The sequence below is a fragment of the Mesoplodon bidens genome, assembly GCF_964165515.1.
Source record: "Mesoplodon bidens genome assembly, chromosome: 20".
Classification (NCBI taxonomy): domain Eukaryota; kingdom Metazoa; phylum Chordata; class Mammalia; order Artiodactyla; family Ziphiidae; genus Mesoplodon; species Mesoplodon bidens.
Window position 1 is genome coordinate 30,054,678 of NC_138181.1, and position 26,089 is coordinate 30,080,766.

A 26,089-nucleotide genomic window follows, 5' to 3' on the forward strand; every position below is an offset into this window, starting at 1 on the left:
GAGGAGGACGAGGGTGGGGCTGGAAGTCCCAAGCCTCTGACCATGCCTTGGTCCTCCTGGTGACCAGCCCTGTCCAGGACGACCCAGAGCTGTCTCGTTTGGACAAACATGCTCCCATCACCCAGGAAACCCCAGGGGGTTTAGGGGCTCAGTGTCAGGAAGTGGGGAGAAAGACCAAATACCAGAGCAAAAGATGCTCCTGGCACTTTCATTGCTTAGGAAATCAGAGAGGTTTGGGAGCTCCAGCCAGGAGCTGGGCATGAAGAGAAAGTATGTGCTTTTTATCATAACATCACAGAAGGTCAGGGGGCTGGTCCAGTGACTGGGGTGCAGCCTGGTCCAGAGCAGAGGCCAGGACGCACGGGAAGATGGGGGTCACCTTCTCCAAAGAACTCTTCCCTGATGATCCAGGTCCCCACCCCCAAAACCAACCAATCAACCAACCCCCAGCTGGCTTACCCACCACCTCCTGGAAACCAGCTTCCAAAGTTCTCACACAACCGGGATGGCTTCTTAGAATAGCTAGTTCAGGGCTTCCCTGGTGGTGCAGTGGTTGAGAATCCTCCTGCCAATGCAGGGGACACGGGTTCGAGTCCTGGTCCAGGAAGATACCACATGCCGTGGAGCAACGAAACCCATGTGCCACAACTACTGAGCCTGCGCTCTAGAGCCCGTGTGCCACAACTACTGAAGCCTGTGTGCCTAGAGCCTGTGCTCTGCCATGAAGGGTAGACCCTGCTCACCGCAACTAGAGAAAGCCCGCGTGCAGCAACAAAGACCCAACACAGCCAAAAATAAATAAATAAATAAATAAATAAATAAAAAGAACAGCTAGTTCTACTAAATGTCTCACTTCTGATTAGCAGATTCTCTTAACCCCAAAGGCTGCTACCAAGAAAGAGAAATTCACTTCACAGGCTGGACCTGAAGTTACAAGAAAGGGCTTTGCAATCGTATGGCCTCTTCTCATAAACATCACAAATGGATTCAAAACCAAACTGCGTTTACATGTTGAAAACCCAATGTTTCAAGTTTCCTGCTCACGAAGCAATTCTCAAAAGGCGACTTTTCAGATGCATAAAGCCTGAGACCGACTGAGGTCTACTGCTGAGTCCTGACTGTGAGGGCGGCCTCACAACTCGGGGGCCCTGGGCCCCTCCTCCTCAGGCCACAGTGCTGGTGGACGGCCAGTATCTTCAGAGGCAAAATGATAACAGTCTCCTAGGTGGTAGGCCTGGAAATGAACTAAGACTCCATCTCGGACACAATTTACTCACGGGAGCCCGGGGCCCAGAGGCCAAGGGGGCAGGCTTTGACTCTGGCCTGCAGTCCCAGGGTCCCCGCTCCCAAACCCCTTTCCGAGAAAGGTGGGCACAGCGGGGCCCACCTCCCAGCGGGGCAGAGATGACCCGCGAGGGGCTCGGCCGCTGACCCCGTCCTGCGCGCGTCCTCCAAGCTCAGGAACTGTCTTGTTACTGTTGGGGGTTGAATTGTGTCCCCCAAAGCCGTGGGGGTCCTGCCCCCGCACCGTGAACGTGACCCTACGCGGGGAGGGGTCTTTACACCTGCGCTCGAGTTAGACGGGGTCCTGGCGGCGGGTCCTAATCCAGTGACGGGCGGACAGCGACACAGGGAGCGGGGGCGGGGAGGGGTCTGCGGCCGACAGCCCCCGGGGAGGCCCCCTGCCGGCGCCGTGACCCCCCGGCCTCCGGCCTCCAGAGCAGAGACAGAGAGAGCGCGCGTTCCCGCGTGGGCCCCACCCGCGGGGCCGCATCCGGTCCCAGCAACACGCTTGGCGAACACCCGGGGCGCTGGGCCACCGCCCGGGAGGGAACACGCAGCAACACACCTGGGCCCGAGGCGCCCGCGCGGCCCCGAAGCCTTGTTAATCTTTCCTCTCGGAGAAAAATCACCTGGTCCCCAGGACGTGGCCCTCCCGGCACTGATTCGCGTCCAGGACACCCGCACAGATTCTGCCCCCTTCATCCGGCCCGAGGACGGAGCCCTGGGCTCAGTCTCACAGGCGTCCGTGTGGACTTTGCGCACCGGGGCTCCGACCGACCTGCCCGCACGCAGCGCTCGGCGATGAGGCGACTTTGAACCCACACTCCTGCTTCTGCAGCCCAGTCACTGTGGTCCTCAGGGGCTCCAGCCTCCCTCCCTCCCTCCCCAGGTGCTGACACCAGCGGAGCCGCCGGGCTGGCCGCACCCTTCGGTGGGCATACCCACGGGCTGGGTCCTCCCGCCCGCCCCCCCCCACGAAGAATCACCCATCAGGCACGAGGCCGAAGGAAACCAGCACGTGTCCCCCCAAAGGGCCTCTGGGACATAAGTTCACTTTGAGCTGAAGCTGATTAAGCAGCAGCAAAGGCAGGGAAAGCTCTCTTCTCTCCCAGCCCCACGCCCCGTGTCCCCCTCCAGGAGGGCTGCACGCTCACCTCCACCCGAGACTCAGCCCAGAGCCTGCGCCGGGGCCCCTCACCCACTCACCCACCACCGTCCACCCTCGGAAGCTACACGCTGTCCCCCTGTTGTCACCTCTCTGCCTGTCTTGTTCCGGGTGAAAGACGCGACACAGGCCGAGCTCTCCCAGGGACTCACCTCTGGGCCCAGGCGCTCGAGGGCATCTCACAGGTTCATGAATGCGCTCTCCTCCTGGAGCCCGGCTCCGTCTAGGGCCGGCCGGGGCTCCGCCCCTGCTCATTTCCACCCTGGCGTCTCTGTGGCGTGGTCACCTTGCTCCCTCTTCCAGGCTGAAAACTCCAATCTTTCTTATTGGATAAAACAGCTTCCTAGAAGAACTGAAACAGAGACACAGGAAGTGACGGTTTGGAAAGCACTTTGCACTAAGAATTTAATTCAGAGCCTCTGGGCTACAGCTCGGCACACACGAAATATCAAATAACCCGCCTGTCATGGGCGTGGTGGGGGGGTCATCGCATGAGCCGAAGGGGCTACCGCGAAAGTGACCAACCCAGGCGCTGGGCTTAGAAATAACCCCAGCTCTGAATTCCTTGGCTGTCTGCCCCTAAGTATATGCCCTATTGCTTGACCCTATGTTTCCGGCTGAGGTTCCAAGACACTCAGAAGAACGACGATAACTAACATCTGAGGGGCACGTCCTCTGTGCCGTGGCCGGGAAGCCCTCTGAGCACCTTTGTAGGACGAGCCCCAGTGGCCGTCCTGGACACAGAGGAGTAGGTGCAGAGCTGGGCGTTTAGTCACAGATTCTTGAACGATGCTCCACGTAAACGAAGAGCCTGTATAGGGTGGGTGCTCACGAAATGGGAGCAGATGCTATCTTTTAATACCAAAAATGTGAATTCTTTGTATTTCAGCTGAACTTTTCATTCCCAGTTCCTCCCGGGAGCCGCTGACATGCAACCCCCCCTGGCCAACTGCAGCCCCTCGGACGCAGGCTCTAAGGCACGTCCCGCCCTGGTCGGCACCCAGCCTGCCCCTCCCTGCCCCCTCCCCACCCCCTCCCTGCTCCCAAGCACCAGCCAGACAACCTGGTCCGGGTGACTTGCCTCCTTCCATGTAAGCCCCCCACCTTTGAAGTAATGTGTGCAAACATCCTAGATATGTGACTGGTTCTCTCTACATAATGTTTTCTTGCTTGTGATCCAGAAAAACTACCAAACCCAAGAAACGAGCGTGAACGAGGTTTCTCGATAGAAGAGATTCGCTCTCCTCTTGTGAGTGTAAACAGAGCACGTGATTTCTGAGCTCCATGGAATTGGCGTTCTGCAGCCTTTGGTTCCATCCTGGCCTCTATTTCCGGTATTTCCTTTCATTTTGTTTGTGGTGACAATCAGGGTGAGGAAGGCCCCCAGGGAGGAGGAGGCCCCAGGGAAGAGGGGCGAGGCACCCAGGACAGAACCCTCGCCCCATCTGGCCACTGGTTCCTTGGGAACAGGACAGGATCTCTTCTTTCACTTTGGGTGTGGCTGGGACTGAAGTCCTTGCAATCTGATCTTGACAAAAGCCGATAAAAGCTTAATACAGTTCACATTTTAAAGTACCGGAAATTGTGTTAGTTTTACTTTTCTTAAAAATCCCAGTTTTGTTTCAACCAAGACTTCAAAGCAAGTGCTTCCGGGGTCAGGAGTGAGCGTTTGAGGGAAATGTGAAACCGGACAAAGCCCTGCAGGACAGTCCATGCACTTCCTCCGCCGTGCTCAGGGTCTGGCCTGACGTCTGCCCCCGTCACCCTTGTCACTCCCCCGAGGCCGCCCCAGCTCCTCGTTTCTGGGTGTGGCTGACGTTTCCTCAACCCCTGACAGGGGAGGCAGGGGACAAACATCTGCTCCAGTCTGTGATTTTACCTTAAAACAGATACACTGCTGGACACTGGTGGGCCATCTGCTGGAGCCTGACCAAGAGTTCAGTTTCAAGCTTCCTGGAATTAATTCTCGTGAAGGAGAGTCCTCAGCATGGTCTAAATGTGTGTGTAGTTAACAAGGACAAAAGGGATGGGCTGTTCAGTACATCCCTTGGGTAAATATAACAGGGCTGACAGGCATCATTTTCAAAATTTAAAATTAAAAAAAAAAAAAAAGAAGAAACCCCCAAGTCTAATCTTGGAGGAAATGGATGCAAAGCACCATTACATTTACATACATAACTTGATGGCTTTAATTACTTGGTAAAAGGTTAATAGTTTGTACCTTAAAGCATCCTACATCTCAAGACCTTTTTTCAAAGATTATTCAAACGATAATTTAATAATATTGTCTGATTAATTGTACAGGGAGGGTGTCGTGTCTGCACTTTTTTTAAAAAAATAAATTTATTTATTTATTTATTGGCTGCGTTGGGTCTTTGTTGCTGTGCGCGGGCTTTCTCTAGTTGCAGCGAGTGGGGCTACTCTTCCTTGAGGTGCGCGGGCTTCTCGTTGCAGTAGCTTCTCTTGTTGCAGATCACGGGCTCTAGGCACGTGGGCTTCAGTAGTGTTGGCCCGTGGGCTCTAGAGCACAGGCTCAGTAGTTGTGGCGCACAGGCTTAGTTCCTCTGCGGCATGTGGGATCTTCCCGGACCAGGGCTTGAACCCATGTCCCCTGCATTGGCAGGTGGATTCTTAACCACTGCACCACCAAGGAAGCCCTCTGCACTTGTTTTAATTCCATCAAGGGAGCCGCAGCCTCTCACCTCCTCGCCTTTGCTGACCTAATTCCTATCCTCTCATGGGGGAGGCCTTCCCTCCTGTTTCTGATCCCCACGCCCCTCCTGCGAGGCTCCCCCCTGGTCCTGCCTACATCCCGTCAGAACGATCTGCACAAAGCCTCACTCGTCTCTCTGACAGCGCTGACTCCTGCTTTTCCAAGAGGCTCCCCTTGTAGTTTGGTTTTCCCAGAAGATATATTACTTTTACCTTAAGTTTCTGTCTTTTGTCCAAAGTCCTCTGGGATTCTTGAAAGGCTTTCAGGGAATGCTGGGTGGTGCAGACTTACTGCCCAGGACCCCATGGCCAGCCCGCCCCCCACCCCAGGAGAGCCCAGGAGGAGCCAGGACACCCAGGGGCAGAACACACCTCCCCCACCCCCACAGCACTGGCCTCTTTGGCACGAGGGCCATTGTGAGCTGAAGGCGACTGGGGAGCAGCGGCTCCCCGCCCCCACTTTCCTAGAAGCAGGACAGAAATGTCCACTTGTAATGTGTCTTCCACCACCGTAGCAGGAAGAGGACGCCTCCTAGACTCTTCATCCCCGGGGACACATCCAGACTCTCACCAGCCCAGGGAGGCACAGAGGAATCTACACGGCAAACCTACGCCCTCTTTATCTGCACTCGTTTCCCCACAGGCTCACCGTCCCAGGTGGCTGCCCTTTCCTTGTCTTGTCACTTCTCTGCAAATCCCGTTCTTTGCTCAAGTGAGTCGAGTTCTAACCACCCCTCTGAGCTCCTCACCACTGGATTTTCCTGAGTGTGTGTGTGTCTGCGTTTGTGTGTGTGTGTGTGTGCATGTGTGTGTCTCTCTGTGCGTCTGCGTGCGTCTATGTAAGCGTGCATGTATCTGTGTGCATGTTTGTGGAGTATCTGTGTGCGTGTGCATGTGCACGTGGGTGTCTGTGTGTGCGCGTCTGTGTGTGCATGCGTGTGCGTGTTTGTGCGTGCACGTACGTGTGTGTGTGTGTGTGTGTGATCACCTCTTAGGAGACTCTGTTTGTTTCCTCTTGTCAATCTGTCTTTTGCAGGTTTAACTTCCGGGCCCCAGCGCAGAACCCAGGAGCGGAGACAAAAAGCTTTTTCCCTCCCCTGTATCCTCAACAAGCACTTCCTGGACACTGGGGATCCTCGTGAAGGCCTGCGGGGCATGAACGTGTAAGACCGAGTGTCCTCCAGAGACCAGGCTCAGGCTGCACCTGCAGCCCCGGTGCTGACCCTCTGCCCACGGATGAGCCGGTCCGCAGGGCACGCTGGCTGCTGGGTCTCCAGACACGACTCCAGCTCTTCCTGGCTCTCTTGGTCACCCACACCCACCCATGTCCCCTGCGTCCCCTCCCCTCCGATAAGGCCCCTCCCAGGCTCTACCACAGGGCTAACACAGAGCAAGGGCAGGAAAAATCTCTGGGGCACAAAGCAAACCTCTGCAAGTTGGGAGAGAGGGGAAAGCAGAAGACAAACTGCTGAGAAAACTCAGGAATGATACCGCCTGCCCCAGGACACAGCTCGGCTGCAGCCACCCAGCTCATGTGGGGTCTCCGGAGCGTCTCACCAAGATGTCTCTGCAACGTCTGACTTCTTCCCTCTTGTTCATGTACTGAAATGTGGGCCCCTGAGTCCCCTTTTCAATGCCAATTAGTAATTTTATGAATAAAGGTTGATTTTTTCCTAATTCAAAACGGTACATGCATAGATAACATACATCTTATAAAAAAAAGAGAATGCATACTGAAAACATGAGTGGCATCTGATGGAACATATTTTAAAGAGTCAACAATTTGCCAACTTGGCCGATGTGGTGTTTTAATTCCCGTTAGTTACAGATTCCCTTCAGGCACGGTCACATCAGGCCGCTGAGAAGGCTGCAAACCGGGAAACCAGACACCATCTGCTCTCTGTGCTTCCAGGCTGTCCCTGCAGAGCCTGGGCTGCAGCTGGGCCTCGGAGTGGGCCCTGGTCTGAGGCACACGTGCATGTTCTCAGGAAGAGAAGCAGCACAGGCTCTGCTATTCGTCTTGGCCTAGATTTTCTAACAGATTAGGCCTCTGTGTCTCTAGACAGGAGACTGCACTCTGTGACTTACAGTAATAAATTCTATTTTATTCTCACATTCACACACCCCAAAGCTGCAGGCATGCTGTAAGTGAATCAAACACAGCAAATAATAATTAAGCCTGCAGAGACATTTATGTGTGTATTAGCGTAGCCAGGAGTCTCGGAATCTTTTGACATTTAAGAACTCTGATATAAATTTCGTTAGTTTTCTTTTGCCCTTTGCTCACATGGACTTCAATGTTTACAAAGTGCGGATTTCATGTTTCAAACTGTGAGTGTTCTGGTGCACCAAATACCCACCTACATCGAGCAGCTCACTCTTTTCTTTCTTGAGGTTGGTTGTCTGGTTGTGTCGTTTGTTGTGTGGTTGGTTGCATATTTGCTTGTGTGGTTGGCTGGTTGTACAGTTGGCTGGTTGGTTGTGTGACTGGCTGGTTGAGTGGCTGCGTTGTTGGTTGGTTTAGTTGGTTGTGTGGTTGGTTGGTTGTGTGATTGGCTGGTTGAGTGGCTGTGTTGTTGACTGGTTTAGTTGGTTGTGTGGTTGTTGGTTGTGTGATTGGCTGGTTGAGTGGCTGTGTTGTTGGTTGGTTTAGTTGGTTGTGTGGTTGATTGGTTGTGTGATTGGCTGGTTGAGTGATTGACTGGCTAGTTGAGTGGCTGTGTTGTTGGTTGTATGGTTGGTTGGTTGTGTGATTGGCTGGTTGAGTGGCTGTGTTGTTGGTTCGTTTAGCTGGTTGTGTGACTGGCTGGTTGAGTGGCTGTGTTGTTTGTTGGTTTAGTTGGTTGTGTGGTTGGTTGGTTGTGTGATTGGCTGGTTGAGTGGCTGTGTTGTTGACTGGTTTAGTTGGTTGTGTGGTTGGTTGGTTGTGTGATTGGCTAGTTGAGCGGCTGTGTTGTTGGTTGATTTAGTTGGTTGTATGGTTGGTTGGTTGTGTGATTGGCTAGTTGAGTGGCAGTGTTGTTGGTTGGTTTAGCTGGTTGTGTGGTTGGTTGGTTGCTCCATTGTTTCTAGGACCCCAGCTGCTGAATTAATCATGCTGCTCACTTTACCCCACCTGACCACTCCTGCTCTGTGCGAGCTCTCTGGCTATTGTCATTCATCCTCTTTTCCCCACTCCCTCTCCCCTCTCTACCATGTGACTTTTTACTTGAATACATTCTTGCAAAATTTCTGCTATTGTTTTACTAGCATGCATTTTTATGAAAACTTTTCTTACTTTTCCTCTTAGCACTCCACCTGTGAGGCTACATGTCCATTTGATTTGTCGCTTTCAACACGCACACTATGGCCTGGTCCGTAGGTGGACACCAAGCAGCCTCCGGCTTGCAGCCACCACCAGCAGCGCCAACGCGAGGATCTTCGTGCATGAGCTCAAGGACCCACGTGAACCTCCTTGAGTGACGCGCCCAAAGGCAGAGCGGCAGAGTCATAAGTGAGGCCTGTGCTTGATTAAAGTAGTGCTTGGACCCTCTCCAGGCTGTCCTGTCCTGCCCACCTGTCCTGCAGCCGTGCACAGCCCAACACCCTCTCCAACACCTGGCCCGACCCAGCTGTCTAAACTCTCCTGGTTGCTTTTGTTTTTTCTCCCATGAGACTTATAAGTTCTGTGTGCTCAGCTCTGGGATTTCTGTGCAGTTTGCTTCCCGTGTTTTGGAACGGACGGTCCTCCCGGGTTTGACTGCCCGTCCTGTTTTTGTTACTCTCGGCTCCTGGTTCCTGTCTCTCTCTTCTGGTCCACAGCCCCTCAAGCCCTGCCCTCCCTCCACATGACCTGCACTGAGTCCCCGGCCTCCAGCCACTCATCCCCTCAGTAAGGTTCGCCGAGTCTTGCTGTGCGCCAATCCCCGACCACAGAACTGAGGACAGAAGGTAAACAGCAGGCCTCCTGGAGGCCCTGGCATCTGCAGGCGGGCACAGTGGGACGTCACACAGACACACACATGGCTAGACGTGGTAAGAGCCGTGAAGGACAAGTTTGGGGGCTGGCAGAGCGGGGGACTAGCTGGGAGCCCTGGGGTGTGATGAGGAAGTGGCCTGAGGGATGAGCAACAAGCAGAGAACAAGCGAGACACCCTGATGCCATGTTGTCAGGATGGGAGCCTTGCTCTTAGCTGCACCTGGTTCCATCCAGGGAACCTCTGCTTTTTCTCCTCCAGAGACTCAAGCTCCGTCTTTGCAGGGGTAAGAAAGGTGCAGTCACTGGGCGGCACAGAGCTGGGGAGGGGCCTCAGGGGTCAGAGCTTCTTAACTGACCATTAAAGGATCCTCCTATTTCAGTGGTGACCTTCACCTTCTCTACAGAACCTGATGTTGCCAAATCTTGAGCGTCTGGGCTTAGTCAGCTTGGGCTGTGTCTTAGTCTCTTCAGGCTGCTGTAACAACGTACCACAGACTGGGGGCTTATAAAGAACAGATGTCTGCTTCTCAGTCCTGGAGGCCGGACATCCAAGATCAAGGTGTCAGCAAGGTGTAGTGGTGAGAGCTTCCTGGTTCATAGATGGTGTCTTCTCCCTGTGTCCTCACGTGGAGGAAGGGCTGGGGGCCCTGTGGGGTCTCTGTTAGAAGGACACTAATTCCATTCATGGGGGCTCCACCCTCATGACCTCCCAAAATGTCCCCCCCCCAAACCATCACATGGGGGCTAGGATTCAATATATGAATTTTCGAGGGACATAAACATTCAGACCATAGCAAGTTGCTGTAATAAAACACCACAGGTGAATTTGGGGTGGCAGTGGGGACAATCAGCTCATAACATGGGCTATTCTTCTGAGTAAACTGTGTTGGTTCTTGTTTTTTGTACCAATAGACCCGGACTAGATTTTCCAGATCTGCCATCCCCATCACTGTAAGTCGTGAATTTGTGCCTTTAAAAAACCTCTTCACTGTGTTTTGGGAAGACTTCAGAGGGAGAGGGAGCTGTCTGTAAACATCTGAACACCAATTCTGAGCTTTCTTCCACGACGTCCATTCCCGTCGGCCTTGTATTTGCATCGGGGACAGCTGACCGGTCCAGCTTCTGCACAAGACACTCATGTCTGTCCCGATCACAACTGAACCCTTAGCCTGTTCCCATCGAGCATGGTGGGCTGGGGCCCCGTGTGACCTGGAAGGAGGGGGGTGGGGGACGTCTGGTCTATGGCTGTCTGCGCTCACACCTGGCGTCCGACCAGGCCCCTCGGCCACTCCTCCTGTGAGGACAGGTCCCCCAAGAAAGGGGCGGGCTCAGGACCTTTGTGCACGATGCCCCCTCCAGGCAGGCCTGGCTCCGAGGAAGAGCCCATCTCTGTTCTCCCCAAATTGTGGGCAGGGGGGAAAATGATTCCGACCTTTGGCTACTTCGGTCTGTCCCGCCCCTGTGAGACCCTCTTCCTGGTGAGCCCAAGGACAGGGTGGATTGCTGGGGCTGCAGCAGGTGTGATACTGAGAGGTAACATTTGGTTTCCGTCCCAAGTTCCTGACACAAGAGCCTCGGATTCTCCAGAGTGATGAGTGACTTTTTATCAGTAATGAGGTGACTGCTGGTGAGGCCCCAGGGCTTCAGGATGGGGGCTGGTGGCCAGAGGAACCCTCCCTTGATTACAGGGTTGGAACTTTCAGCCCCAACCCGACTTCCCTGCGGAGAGCAGAGGGGGAGAGAAAAGAGCTCCTCCTCCCCACCTCCCTCCCCATCCTTTCCTTAGGGTTACACATCATTGTTCTCTTTAATGCTTAAATTTTTCCAAATTTGGCCACTGGGAGACTCTCGAAGCTGGCTTTTCTGTCACTTTGATAAGTCCTTTTACATTTCTGAGCAATTACTTGCTTCCTGGAACAAGATACTCTGGACTCACCTTGTACTTCTCCTGCTCCACGCCTGGAAGCGGCCATTTCTCCAAGGAGCCTGGTTAATTCCGGGCAGCAGGTGGGCAGCAGTGGTTCCCAAACTCTACCTCTCAGGAGCCCCTGCCATGCTGGAAAGGTATTGAGGACACTGTGAGCTGTGCTTGTGTGTATATGACTATAAACAGTTACCACACTAGAAATTAAACAGAAATTTAAAAACATGTACTCATTCATTTTAAAAGAACAATAATAAACCCCTCACATGTTAACACAAATAACGCATTTTAGTGAAAAATAACTATACTTTTCAAAACAAACTCTTTAGCAAATCTACTACAGAATGGGAAAAGAGAGGAAGGAGTATGTTAATATTCCTTCCTGATAATTATGGATACTTTTTATACAACAGCCAACCTCAACAAGCTGAGGTTTCTTTTTTTTTAAATTTAAATTTATTTATTTATTTATTTTTGGCTGCTTTGGGTCTTCGTTGCTGCACGCAGGCTTTCTCTAGTTGCGGTGAGTGGGGGCTACTCTCCGTTGCGGTGCGCGGGCTTCTCATTGTGGTGGCTTCTCTTGTTGTGGAGCACAGGCTCTTGGTGCGTGGGCTTCCATAGTTGTGGCACGCGGGCTCAGTAGTTGTGGCTTGCAGGCTCTAGAGTGCAGGCTCAGTCGTTGTGGCGCATGGGCTTAGTTGCTCTGCAGCACGTGGGATCTTCCTGGACCAGGGCTCGAACCCATGTCCCATGCATTGGCAGATGGATTCTTAACCTCTGTGCCATCAGGGAAGCCCCAAAGTTTCTTAAAGCTTGGTGGCAGCTGGAATATGAAATCATGTCAATAATTGTGATGGATATGAGGTTTCCAAAATTCAAGGTTTCAGGTGAAGATTTGAATTTTATCACTGGCAACAAGTACTATCAGTACGCATTATCTATCACACAATATATAACATTGTTCTCTCTCACACAATATATAATGTTGTATACGCTGCATGTAATACACAATGCTGTATATAACATACAATGCATGTATGTGCATATATATATACACGTGTATATATATAATTTGTCGTTAACCATTGCAGATGTAAACTCAGGATGGGTTCCTAGGCAGGAGCCCTTGCTGGGTTATTTCTAGACCACCTTCCGCAGTGCCCTGTGTCTCCCACCAGCCACGTGGTGACCCTCCTGTCCCTCACAGCCTCATCAGCAAGTTTTTGTTTGTGGCTAAGTGTTTGAATTTCTTTGCAATCTGATTTGTGAGAACGGTTCAAGCAAACTTTTTTTTTAATAATTAAAAAAACAACATTTATTTATTTATTCAGCTGTGTTGGGTCTTAGTTGCAGCACGTGGGATCTTGTCGCAGCACGCGGGCTTCTCTCTAGTTGTGGCGTGCGGGTTCTAGAGTGCGCAGGCTCAGTAGTTGCCACGCATGGGCTTAGTTGTCCCGTGGCATGTGGGATCTTGGTTCCCAGACCAGGGATTGAGCCCGCGTCCCCTGCATTGGAAGGCGGATTCTCAACCACTGGACCGCCAGGGAAGTCCCCAAGCAAACTTTTGGTTCTGCTTATTTCCCCTCCCCGGGCCAGCCAACCGAAAATTTGTCACAATTGTGTTTTTCATCGTTTTCCTTCTCATCTGCATTGATGACGCTAGCGTGCCCCTCCACCAAAAAGCTGCTCAGTTAGGCTAAAAGAGGATCAAACACTCGAGAACAAGGACAACAAGCCTTTTCAGAGCAACTGCGCCCTCCCCCAGCTGGGTGGCCTGCGAGCGCCCAGCCCCTCCCCACCTGGGGGTCTCCATCCGTCCTGACACCAGGATGTCTGAACCAGGACCGAATGTCAGGTGCGCCCGTGAGCCCCGTGCACCCTGCTGTAGGTCCCCCTGCATCACGGCGCCGTCCATGTCCCTGGCTCCGTCTCTTCCTGCTACTGCTGTGACATCACAGCTGCTCAGGACTGGATGAAATGGAGGGAACTCTGCCTGCTGGTCCTTCCTCTTTCTTCCCAAGAGCACAATTATCCTTCATTTGAGAGGATGTCTTTTTTCACTCTCTGCCCACAGTTCCCCCGACTCTGCAGGGAGCTCCACGTCTGGATTCAGTGGCGGAGACTCTGGATGCTCCTGACCCTCCTCACCCCCACCCAGGCGCTGACCCCATAATTGTGGACCCAAGACCCCGTGCTTAAGGCGGACCAGCATTTGCCCTTGGCTTAAACATCACAACGGCTCAACACGCATCGCAGATGGAGGGCCCTCACCACATCTCCAGGGGCTGTGCTTTCTCAGCCCCGGGGGTGCAGGCCTCACCTGGAGGGAAAGAATGAGACTGGCTCGCTCTGACCTCTGGGGGCTCCATGGTGTCACTCGTGGGCCCGGAAAGCGTGGTGGGCCAGCCCTGAGGAGAGGCTCTGTCATCCCCTCCGCTGTGGGGCACCCGGAGCCCCTTCCAGCCTCTCTGAGCACCGGGCACCATGGACCAGACCTCTCTTCCCCAGCCCCCTCCTCACCTCCTGAGCCTCATCGCTCTGTTTGCCTCTTTCTTCTCTGTTCTCCCACCGCCCATATGGATGCACCTGCGAGAGCCCTAACCCCTGTGTGACTTTTCAGGAGGTGGGCCTTTGCGGGGAGATTAAGGTCAGATGAGGTCACAGGGTGGATCCTGCTCTGATGGGGGTGCTGGGGTCCCCTCTCCCTCCCCACAGACAAAAGGCCACGTGAAGACACAGAAGGTGTGTCTCCAGGCCAGTAAGAGGCCCCACGGGACCGGCCAGGCTTGTGGCCTGGGACTTCAGCCTCCGGAATGGAGGGGACCAACGTCTGTCTGGCACCTGGTGGCCCGCAGGAGACGCCAGCTTCTTTGTGAGGCATCCTGACGGCTGGCCCGCCATCCCTGGGCCCTGCACCCAGGCTGCACTTTTTCCTCTTCCTCACCCGCCATCACCCCGCTCGCTCCGAATGATTAAATGTGGGCCAAGTTCTACTCATGAGCAGAGCAGGCAGGAAACTGTCATTTTCCTATTGTCAGTTTGCCAAGGCCCACTTCAGCCAAATCAAGACTATTAAATCACCCTTCACGTAACAAGAGCTGAAATGGGGTAACTATTCCGTGGAGTCCTCGGCTTCACACTCAGAGTCTTCCGGGGACAGATGACCAGGAAAGGGAATCATACGTGCAGACTTTTCTTTTCCAGGAGTTTTAAGAGGGCTTCTCACAGCATTTCATCCGTGGCCTCGGTGCTGGAGACACAGGTGTGACAAAGTGACCTGGGCTCCGTTCTTCAGCTCTGGACTTGGCCCGAGTCCCTCAGGCTCCATATAACCCTTGTTGGCCCACGTGGCACTGACTATCCACACACCGCCCACCTGCACCAGCACATTTTCTGCCTAAAAACAGACTTTCCCCTAAAAGGCAGCACAGACACCCCTCTTCAGCACCCATAAGATGCGGGATCCCCGAAGCAGCCCCGATGGATGTGCCGGGGTGAGAGATCCCGCAGGCGGGCAAGGGGCAGTTCACCCCACACAGGGCTCGGCCACTACCGTGCAGTGGGCAGTCTGTCTGTCTGCAGCGTTGGTGCACAATCCTTTTCCCATCTTTGGTCGTGGTCTCCCGGTATTTCCCCCTCCCCACCTGATGGTGACTCAGCAACACGACTGACGTTGCCAAGGGGATTGATTTTCAGAAAAGGTGAACAGTTCTTGGCACAAAATGAGGTGCTACATCTCCCATGTGTACGACAGACCATGGCACTCCTGAGATATGCAGGAAATACTGCAGTTGTGTGAAAACCACCTTGTGTTTATACGTGAAAATGGAGGTGGTGCTGAGCTCAGATCGCTGTAAACAGCTTTCTCACCTGCATACCTGTCGCTGGAACACCTGCAGGTCAGGTGGCATCTGGGGAAACTGCATGAGGGCCATCCTGCATGGTGGTTGGTCTCCTCCCCCTCTCCTAAACGCCAACTGGCCACCCGATTTCTCTGATGTCCAGAGAGTCCCCCCAGGTTACAAGGCTCCCCTTGAGGGGTCAGTCCCCCAGGCAGAGCTACTGCAAGGATCCTTTAGGAACTAACATTCTTTGGAGGAGAAATAGTTTTACAAAGTTCAGCACCTCCTTTAATACGGTTTCAGTTTCTTTCCCTTGAACACATAACCTTTTACTTATTAAATCCAAGTAAAATGAGCTGAAATGCCTATTAGTTTTAATGGACTCATCTTCATTTGAGACTTTTATTATAAAATTCTTCCCAACCATCGGCATGGCTGTCATCCTTCCAGGCCTGTCATGTTCAGCAAAATTAACCATCTTTGTTTTTGTGTGGTGGGACTTAAGGAGTAATATTCTACTTCCTTAGTTGTACTTTTTTGCATTGCTTTAATTTTTAACAGTATGAATAAAAATAACATTTCTTAAAAGCAATAAACAGGGAGTTCTTTGAGCCTCCGAGGTGCCAGCCTGGGGGGCTGCCTTGTGCGCAGGTGCCGCGAGGGGTTGGGCCGCCTGAGCCTGCTCGGACCCAGGACTCCCCTGGTGCTCCTGTCAGCCTTGACCCTTGGCCCCTCCGGGACACTTGCCCCCGTCCTGCTGGCTGGAGTCGTGGTCACCTTGGCTCTCTGGCAGCTCGTCTTCGGTTCTGGCTACATCGCTTCACCTGGCTTTGCCCTTTCCTGCTGGGAGTGTTGTCGAGACAAAGTCCTTAAAATCAATCCGCTCCACGGCCTCCACCGGTTTTCGTCTGGAGCACTGGGCTGGGGTGAACCTTTCAGGCCCGAGCCTGGCGCCGAGTGCAGCAAAGCCAGCCTTGCCGGGGACAACCTCTGACGCTCCCTCAGGCGCTGTACTGTCAGCGTCCACTCAGGCCTGCAGAAGACTCCTTTCATTCCTGTTGATCTGCTGCGGTTTTGGTCATGACTCACCCATGTGGCAACAATGCACAGCAGCTGGCTGGCCCCAGGGCACAAATGCGACACTGGCTCCTGTTCATCCGTGTAGCCCAGCACCCAACACAGCCCTGGGATGTTTCTGAATCACAGCTGATAAGTGCATCAACTAATGGGACCACATGTAGGGGGACAGCCAGGTACAAGGATGGTGCCAGGGTCCAAAAGGCCATTTCAGGACGCTCCCAAGCCACTAAAGAAAGTGACAACTGTCTAAGACCACGATATCATATGCACGCAGGCACCATCAGATCACACGTGCTGTGTGCCTACTCTGCTCTGGGCCTCATAACATCATTGCCAGGCAGGAGACACTATGGGTCTCTATGTCTGTCATGGACACTGGCTATTCTCAGATGCAGGGAAAAGGAAACAACTGGCTAAGTGGTGAGGCCGAGTTTGATATGTACGTCTATGAGAAAGGATGATCACAAGTTAGCTTTAGCGACGGAAATTCTAACATTTCATTACTCGTGGTCCATAGTGACCTTAAGGTCAAGCAAACATTTCTTCATCCACAGAGTGGGGATGCTAGTAACTGTTCAAACTTTAATGGATTTCGAGAATAGAAAGATACCGTAGGTAAGGAATTTATCACGCCTGGCACACAGCAGGTGCTCAATAAGTGTTAGTTGCCTTTTTCTTCTTCATTCTCCATTATGAATATAATTAAAAACTGGATGAGCACCTAAACTTGCCATGAGAACATCATTGAGATAAGAAAGTGGATTATCCTGTGGAGTTTGTGAGGACGAACAGATGAGGCTGCCCTGTGGTTTCTGCAGACATAGTTACTTGATGTCTGTTCTGTGGTAACTGCCTTGCACGGCTGACTGCTGGAAGTTCCCGTCAGTTACTGTCTACATTCATGTTGGAATGTTCTAACCCCTTAAGAAAACATTTATTATTTTAGGACGGGCACATTTCCAGCATGGGTGGTGGTGATTACATCTGAAGAGGAGACATTCGTGGGGATAACTTCCAGCAGAAGTGTGACACTTTTATGAGTCAACAGCATAGCTGCTGATTGAAATCTCTCTGTGTTGGTGCAGAGAGAAAACGGTCACAGGACCGGGGAAGCACCCCCTTCTTCCACCTGCTCTATCACCTCCCAGCCCCTCTGCCTTCCTCCTGTATTTCCACACATCCTCATCCTATCTGTCTTTTAGGGACGAGCTCAGGTATCACCTTTTATGAAGCCATCTTTCTCCCTTGATTCCTCCATGAGGGTAATTTCTCTCCACCTGAATTCTGAAAACATATCACCTGTACATTCTCACCTACACCTTTCTCATCTTCCTTTCTACTTTCTACCTTTATGAGTGCTATGTGACATTGAGCAAGCCTCCGAAATTCTCTGGTCGCTAGCTTCTCTTTTGCAAAATGAAAGGGGTTGCATGACCCCAGTTGAACATCTAAGGGGCCTATACAGTGATGGTAACCAAGGCCCTCTGGTCTACCCTGGTAAGAGAGGTCATCTGATCTGCCCTGGTAATGAAAGCCATCTGGTCTACCCTGGTAATAAAGGTCATCTGGTAACCGAGGGCATCTGGTCTACCCTGGTAAATGAGGACATCTGATCTATGCAGTATGTGGGTCTGAAGGGCTGGCAGCAGCTAACCACATTCCGACGGCAGGTCCTCTGGAAGGAAAACTTGAGTGACTGCCTCAAGAAATGTCTGTTGAGTGACCAGTGCAAGACCTGTGCCAGGTGCTATGGGCCAGGGAGGTACCAGAAGGGTCGGTGCCAAGTGCCACATGCAAGGACAAAGGACTTGAAGGCCTGTAATCAGTTGGTTTTAAATGAAGCAAGAGGGAGACCAACCTGGCGGCCTGACCCCACCAGGGGAAAAAAGCCCTTCAGAACCTGGTCCTTCCCAGGTCTCCTGCTGGCCTCAGAGGAGTCACTGCCAGGTGGGAAGAGGGAGGGGGGAAGTGGGACTTGGGGGGCCTCAGGGAGGTGAAAGTAGCCCCAGCAGCAAGAAAACGAGGGTCTCAGAGTCCCACAACCACAGGAATAGAATATTCTGCCCACAGCCCGTAAGGCCCCAAACCCAGGACACAGCGGGCCAAGCCTGGGCCTGACTCATGGTCACTGGGGGGCAATAAAGGGCACTGTTTTAGCCCCTAAATTCGTGGTACTCTGTCATGCAGAAGTAGACAATCAATCCACCGCTGCGTGGGCTTCAGGGAGTCTGCAACCCCTTGAGTTGTGCAGTGTCCGTGTGTGTGGTGGGGCAGCTCTGTGCGTGCTTCTTATGTTGGAGGGGACCCAATGTTTCACCAGATTCTCTGAATGAGAACACATGCTCCCTGGAGAAACTGGGCACAGCGAGTGCTGCATGGAGAGGGAAATCCAGAACCGGCCAAGTGAGTGTAAGCGAACCTAGGACAGTTTTTTCTGAAAACACTGAGCATCGGGGCCTGGGGAACAGCAGGGAGACACTGTTGCCACCTCTCCTAATTGCTGAGATCTCAGGAGGCAGGAAAGCGCTGGGCTTGCCCTGCCCCCCATCTCACAGTGATGAGCATTCCTCACATTCTCGAGAGCCTCCTTTCTGCCTTAATTGGTATGCTTTACAGAAAACAAATGACTCAGACTGAATGATATTTTGCACTATTGTAAAAGATAAGTTGATCTAATTATCATCTAACTTCAGTCACACTGGGAGAAACAGATTATCGTATTTATGCTGACACAGAGACAAGATTTATTTTTTTTCTAGAAGAGGCATTTTTCTTTTTGACATTAGAATGATACGCAAAACTGGTTAACCCTGACCATCCCACCTTCTCAATTACACCCCTGTTCCTCAGTACTTTTAGGGTGTGGTCAGAGAAACGGACAAAGTAAAACCCAATGAGCGGACAGGAGGAAAGTTTACAGGGATTCTGTGCTGAGACCAGAAAGTATCAAGTAAACGGTTAAGTCTTATCTGCAAATCAGAAGTTTTCCCCAGAATTCAACAATAATGTATTCATTTGCTGGGCAGGGAAAAGATGTAAATTGTGCATAACTGAAAGACACAACTTGGATACTGAGAATTAATGGGAAATTATGAATCTGTCAATATTTAATTTATTTTCATACCGGCAAACACGTATCATTAATTAAGAGGCACCTTAACGGAAGGATTACAACCTGGCAAATCAGAAAGTCAGGTGTCCCGCCCAAGGCAGTCAGAGGTTCTGGAAAGGAAGCAGCAGGTTGATGTTATCTGCCGAGAGTGACCCCTCAGCCATGCGGCGAAGGTGACACAATTCCTGGGTGTCTGACCTCACTGACGTTATGTCTCAGGGGAGGAGGGAAAAGCAGTTGTGGCAGCAGATCGTACCTCCACCGAGGGGGAAATGAGACGAAGGCCATCTTAGGCGTGGACAGGAAGCTGCCCACAGTCCTACTTCAGGCTGTGGCCGTGTCTTGTTTCCAGCTCCATGGAGACCGTGGACCATCATCCATTCTCAAGGAGGCAGCCCCTGGGGTACAGTGGGCCCATCCCAGTTGGTGAACCATCCTGGTTGGTGGCCCATCCTGGTGGGTGGCTTGTTCCAGTTGTGGGCCCACCATGGTTGATGACCCATCCCAGTTGGTGGCCCATTCCAGTTGGTGGCCCATCCTGGTTGGTGACCCATCCTGGTTGGTGGCTTGTTCCAGTTGTGGGCTCATCGTGGTTGATGACCCATCCTAGTTGGTGGCCCATCCCGGTTGGGTGGCCCTGTTCTGGTCAGTGGACCTGTCCTGGTTGGTGGACCTGTCCTGATGCCCATCCTGGTTGGTGGCCCATCCTAGCTGGCGGCCCATCCTGGTGTCCAGGCCTGGCTGGCAGCTCCACTTACCAACCTTTATTAAGCTCAGGGAACTTCACAGCAAACTAGTCTCAAGTTGACAGATTGCCAGAACCAGTAGGGCATCCTTGCTGTTTCATCTGCTTCCAGAAGGTTCTACTTAGTGGGAGAGACACCTCTTAAGGACACAGATGGTGATGGGGAAGAGGAGCTCTGGAGAATGGGGCATCCACAGTGGAAGGAAAGAAATAAAATGATCTCCTTCACATATGATATATGTAGAAAACTCTAAAGATTATACACACCCACGTACACAGAACTGTTAGAGCTAATACATAAATTCAGAAAACTAGCAGGATACAAAATAAATACAAAAAATCAGCCGCATTTCTATACACTAGCAATGAACAATCTGAAAAGGAAATAAAAACAATTCCATTTATGGGAACATGTCTCGATGTAATAAAAGCTATTTATGACAATCCCACAGCCAACATAACACTCAATGATGAAAAGCTGAAAGCCCACTAAAATCTGGAACAAGGATGCCCACTCTCACCACTTCTATTCAACATAGTATTGGTAGTCCTCACCACAGCAATCAGACAAGAAAAAGTATACAAATTGGAAGGCAAGAGGTAAAACTGTCATTATATGCCAATGACAGGACACTACATATAGAAAGAAAACCCTAAAGACTCCACACAGAAACTACTAGAACTGAGAAACGAATTAAGCAAAATAGCAGGATGCAAGATTAACATACAGAAATTGGTTGCATTTCTTTATAATAACAATTAAATAGAAAGGCAATGAAATAGAAATTTTAAAAAAATCCCCTTTAAAATTGCATCCAAAAAAAAATACTTAAGAATAAACCTGACTAAGGAGGTGAAAGACTTATATGCTGAGAACTATAAAACATTAACAAAGGAAACTGAAGATGATTCAAAGAAATGGAAAGATATCCCATGTTCTTAGATTGGAAGAATTAATATTGCTAAAATGGCCATACTAGCCAAAGCAATCTACAGATTTAATGCAATCCTTATCAAATTACCCATGATGTTTTTCACAGAACTAGAACAGATAATCCTAAAATTTATATGGAACCATAAAAGACCCAAAATTGCCAAAGCAATCCTGAGGAAAAAGAACAAAGCAGGAGGCATAACCCTCCCAGACTTCAGACAATACTACAAAGCTACAGTAATCAAAACAGCAAGGTACTGGCAAAAAAACAGACATATGGATCAACGGAACAGAATAGAGAGCCCAGAAATAAACCCACACACCTCCAGTCAATTAATCTTCGGCGAAGGAGGCAAGAATATACAATGGAGAACAGACAGTCTCTTCAGCAAGTGGTGTTGGGAAAGCTGGACAGCCTCATATATATAAATCAAGTTAGAACACACCCATATACCATACACCATACAGCTCCCTGAGCTTAATAAAGGTTGGTAAGTGGAGCTGTCAGCCAGGCCTGGACACCAGGATGGGCCACCAGCTAGGATGGGCCACCAACCAGGATGGGGATCAGGACAGGTCCACTCAAAATGGCTTTAAGACTTAAATATAAGACATGACACCATAAAACTCCATAGGCAAAACATTCTTTGACAGAAGTCATACCAATCAGTCTCCCAAGGCAACAGAAATAAAAGCAAAAATAAACAAATGGGACCTAATCAAACTTATAAGCTTTTGCACTGCAAAGGAAACCATCAACAAAATGACAAGACAGCCTATGGACTAGGAGAAGATATTTGAAAACGATGTGAACGACAAAGGCTTGATTTCCAACATACACAAACAGCTTATACAAATCAATGTCAAAAAAAACAACCCAATCAATAAATGGGCAGAAGACCTAAATTGACATTTCTCCAAAGAAGACATACAAATGGCCAACAGGCACATGAAAAGATGCTCAACATTGCTAATTATTAGAGCAATGCAAATCAAAACTACAATGAGGGGCTTCCCTGGTGGCGCAGCAGTTAAGAATCCTCCTGCCAATGCAGGGGACACGGGTTCGAGCCCTGGTCCGAGAAGATCCCACATGCCGTGGAGCAACTAAGCCTGTGTGCCACAACTTGAGCCCGCGCTCTAGAGCCTGCCAGACTCAACTACTGAGCCCATGTGCTACAACTCCTGAAGCCCGGGTGCCTAGAGCCTGTGCCCTGCAACAAGAGAAGCCACCACAATGAGAAGCACGTGCACCGCAACGAAGAGTAGCCCCCGCTCACCGCAACTAGAGAAAGTCCGCACACACAGCGACGAAGACCCAACACAGCCAAAAATAAATTAAAAAAACAAAAAACAAACAAAAAACTACAATGAGGTAACACCTCACACCACTCAGAATGGCCCTAATCTGATTAAGAAGTCTACAAATAATAAATGCTGGAGAGGGTGTGGAAAAAAGGGAACCCTCCTACACTGTTGGTGGGAATGTGAGCTGGTGCAGCCACTATGGAAAACAGTATGGAGGTTCCTCAAAAAACTAAAAATAGAGTTGCCATATGATCCAGCATGGAGGTTCCTCAAAAAACTAAAAATAGAGTTGCCATATGATCCAGCAATCTGATTCCTGGGCATATATCCAGACAAAACTCTGATTCAAAAAGATACATGCACCCTAATGTTCACAGCAGCACTATTTACAATAGCCAAAACATGGAAGCAACCTAAATGTCCATCGACAGATGAATGGATAAAGAAGATTTGGTATATATATATATATATATATATATATATGTAATGGAATACTACTCAGCCATAAAAAAGAAATAATGCCATTTGCCGCAACATGGGTGGACCTAGAGATTATCACACTAAGTGAAACAAGTCAAAAAGAGAAAGACAAATACCATATGATATCATATATGTGGAATCTAAAATATCACACAAACGTACTTATTTACAAAACAGAAACAGACTCACAGACAGAGAACAGACTTGTGGTTGCTAGTGGGGAGGGCGATGGACTGGGAGTTTGGGACCAGCAGAGGCAAACTAGTATATATAGGATGGAGAAACAAGGTCCTACTGTATATCACAGGCAGCTATATTCAATATCCTGTAATAAATCATAATGAATATGAAAAAGAATCTATCTATATATATACTAACAAGAGAGTGAAAAGACAAGCTACAGAATGAGAGAAAATATTTTCAAATCATAGATCTGATAAGGGGTTAATACCCAGCATAAAGAACTCATAACTCAATGACAAAAAGCTAATAATCTAATTCACAAATGGGCAATAACTTCCACAGGAATTTCTCTAAGGAGAAGAGCCAATGAGTACACAGAATGTAAACTGAAACCACTACACGATGCCTCTGCACAACCATGAGGACGGCTATTACCAGGAAAATGGAAAATTACAAGTGTTGGTGAGGACACGGAGAACTTGGCACTCATGTTTGGCTGGTGGGGATGAAGATGGTGCAGGGGCTGTGGACCACATCCTGGCAGCTCCTCAAAAGGTTAATGTAGAGCCACCATCTGATCCAGCTATTCCACTCCCAAGATAAATGAAAACAAATGTGCACGCAGAATTGTGTACATGATGTTCACAGTAGCATTATTCATAACAGGAAATGGGGGAAACAACCCCAGTGTCCACGGACAGAAGGTGGAACATTGTTCAGCCTAAAAAAGGAAGGACAGTGGTGATGACTTCACAACACTGTGAATGTACTTAATGCCACTTAACTGTACACTTCAAAATGGCTAAAATGGGGCTTCCCTGGTGGCGCAGTGGTTGAGAGTCCGCCTGCCGATGCAGGGGACGCGGGTTCGTGCCCCGGTCCGGTAAGATCCCACATGCCGTGGAGCGGCTGGGCCCGTGAGCCATGGCCGCTGAGCCTGCACGTCCGGAGCCTGTGCTCCACAACGGGAGAGGCCACAACAGTGAGAGGCCCGCGTAACACAAAAAACAAACAAACAAACAAAATGGCTAAAATGGCATACTTTATGTTACATATATTTTACCACAATAAAAAAGTATATTTTCATGTATAGAGACAGTGCCAATCCTAAGACGCGGCATCGACTGACTGATGTTTTTAAAACTCAGTCTCACTGAAAACTGGTGACGGCTTCTGTGACAAAAGGAAGATCAAACAGGAAAAACACGTTCTTGATATTCTTCTCAAAGTAAAGAGGAAAAAAAGAAGAAAACAATCAATACATTCAACTAGAATCAAACTACTTAAACATGAACGTTTTAATATCCATACGACATTCTTAAACTTTCAGACACAAAGTGATTTAAAACCTTATCAAAATATATACACAGCTTCAAACTATACAGTTTATTCAACTTAACAGAATGTCCATTTTTTAATTTAAGACACACAGAATTTCAAAGAAATTTTCAATTTTATCCCAATTTCTCACTTAAAGTCTCAGATTACATCTACCTATTATGTACAAACAGATGAATAGAAATGTCCTCAAAGTTCCCAGGGTTTGGGTTACAAAGAAAACTTAGAGAATTTCATCTTCTCTGTGTACAGGAATTAAGTCTCAGCCCATTTCATATCTGTCTTTCCTACTTTCTTGTCAAATATTAGCTCTTCTTAAATAGATGTACTGATTTTATTCATTGTTTTTCTCAGGAAGGATATGTGTGATCCAGTAATTAAAGACAGCTGAGATTACTCGGGCATAGTCTGGAAAGCAAAAAGAAAACAGAACAAAAAATAAAATAAAACAAAAAATTCAAACAAAAAGAAAAATTATAAATTATTATTTTGTAGCTATTAGTCCTTAGGCCCAAAGTAAACCCTGAAATAATCTAATAAAACACAACTCGGGTGTTGAAATGATGTTGATGGTCGGCACGCTTGCGAATCCCATAAAAGTATGGGTGAGTCTGGAATATTTGTATTTCACTTGCATACAAAAGTTCTGTTAGAGCTGAACTCCATAACACCACACGCAATACTACATGCTTAACATCTGAGCTCACAGAAGACCACGTACAAACTGAAATGAAACAGAAATAGGAGTTTACTTCAAAGGTGGACAAAGTAGCAGGAAGTCAGAAGCAGGACTCTAAGTGAGATGAGCTGGAAGGGACAGCACTCAGGTCTCAGGAAACTGTCCCAGGAACAGCCCAGCAAAGGGCCTGAGCTGAGGTCACAGCCCCTCATTTTGGGCCTCACTCCTCGTAAAGACGCTCGCTGAGGGGCACGCAGGTCCGCAGGCTCCAACCCGGAGAGCGCACACACCCTGTCTGGCTCAGATCCTGGTGCCCGAGGGGCAGCCGACTGCTGCTGAGGCCCCGAGACGCACTTTCGAGCAGAGGCTGGGACTGCGGGGAGGGGTCCCATCTCACGCTCCATGCAGAAGTGTGGCTGAGGGGCCTCCAAACTCATCCCCCGTCCTGCCCGGGCCAGCTGCCCGGCCCCCCAGCCTTGGGCTCCCAAGGATGGTGGCTAATGTGTGCACAGAGGACTCAGGAGGGTCCAGGGCGGGGATGCCTGCAGCATCTTCATGGTGCGCGGAGCATGATAAAAACCCCACAGATGGTGACGCGCATGTACGTGCAGATGACGGAACACAATATGTGAGACCAACCGTAGAAACACGTGTACTGGCCTCGGGACATGGCTGCTACACCCCAGTCAATGAAACACCCGCGAACTAGGAAAAACAATCGTTGAGGCAGCAGAGAGAGAAGGCCCCCTGTGTCTGCTCTTAAAATGCTACTATTTCCAGGCTTACGCTATAGACAGGGGAGATACAGCTACTAATTAAACTTCATAAGCTAGTTTTATGAAAAAGAAAACAATTTCAGAATGCTAAATCTGAATTAGACAGAACCAATATTTGAAAGTAAAGCTTCACCATTTGGAAGATTTCATTTTACAAAGTAGTTCAACCTAGAAAAACTTTGACTGCACATCCTACATGCACTAAAAAGGAATCCGTTTTCACAGAAAAGTGCTTCATGCATAAATTTTAGTTCCACCAGCTACGTAAGGTGCTTGTAGGCAAAACCTGCCCAATGGTTTCAATGTAAGAAGCAAGAGAAGCGTTTCCTCTCAATCCCCGATCCCTGTTCCAAACTCTCCTGGTGCATCTCAGAGCCACGCGTGAGGAATGTCTTCAGTGTGAGGAACTCCACTGAATTGTAAATGATTTATTTTCATCTCTCATAAAAACTTCCTATTAGATTAACTTAATAAAATTGGCTTTTTGCAATCTGAAAATGTAAATTACGGAAATGTACATCTTTTTACATTTCTTATGGAAATGTAAATTTTTAAATACTGAATACAGC

The 26,089-nt window shown here is 49.8% G+C and overlaps 2 protein-coding genes across 4 annotated transcripts in view; both read right to left on the reverse strand.

Moving 5' to 3' along the window:
* TDRP (testis development related protein) overlaps positions 1 to 11,179 on the reverse strand; it is a 129,423-nt gene extending 118,244 nt beyond the window's left edge. The window contains exons 1-2 of the mRNA XM_081221063.1: positions 11,056 to 11,179; positions 2,602 to 2,801 (exon numbers count right to left, since the gene is read on the reverse strand). Of these exons, the coding sequence (XP_081077189.1) occupies positions 2,602 to 2,704 (103 nt within the window). The 5' untranslated portion in view covers positions 2,705 to 2,801; positions 11,056 to 11,179. The remainder of the gene's footprint in view (positions 1 to 2,601; positions 2,802 to 11,055) is intronic.
* Positions 11,180 to 24,098: 12,919 nt separating this feature from the next.
* ERICH1 (glutamate rich 1) overlaps positions 24,099 to 26,089 on the reverse strand; it is a 46,188-nt gene continuing 44,197 nt past the window's right edge. For all 3 annotated transcript variants that reach the window (XM_081221062.1, XM_081221061.1, XM_081221060.1), the window contains one exon: positions 24,099 to 24,473. In XM_081221062.1, the coding sequence (XP_081077188.1) occupies positions 24,400 to 24,473 (74 nt within the window). In that variant the 3' untranslated portion in view covers positions 24,099 to 24,399. The remainder of the gene's footprint in view (positions 24,474 to 26,089) is intronic.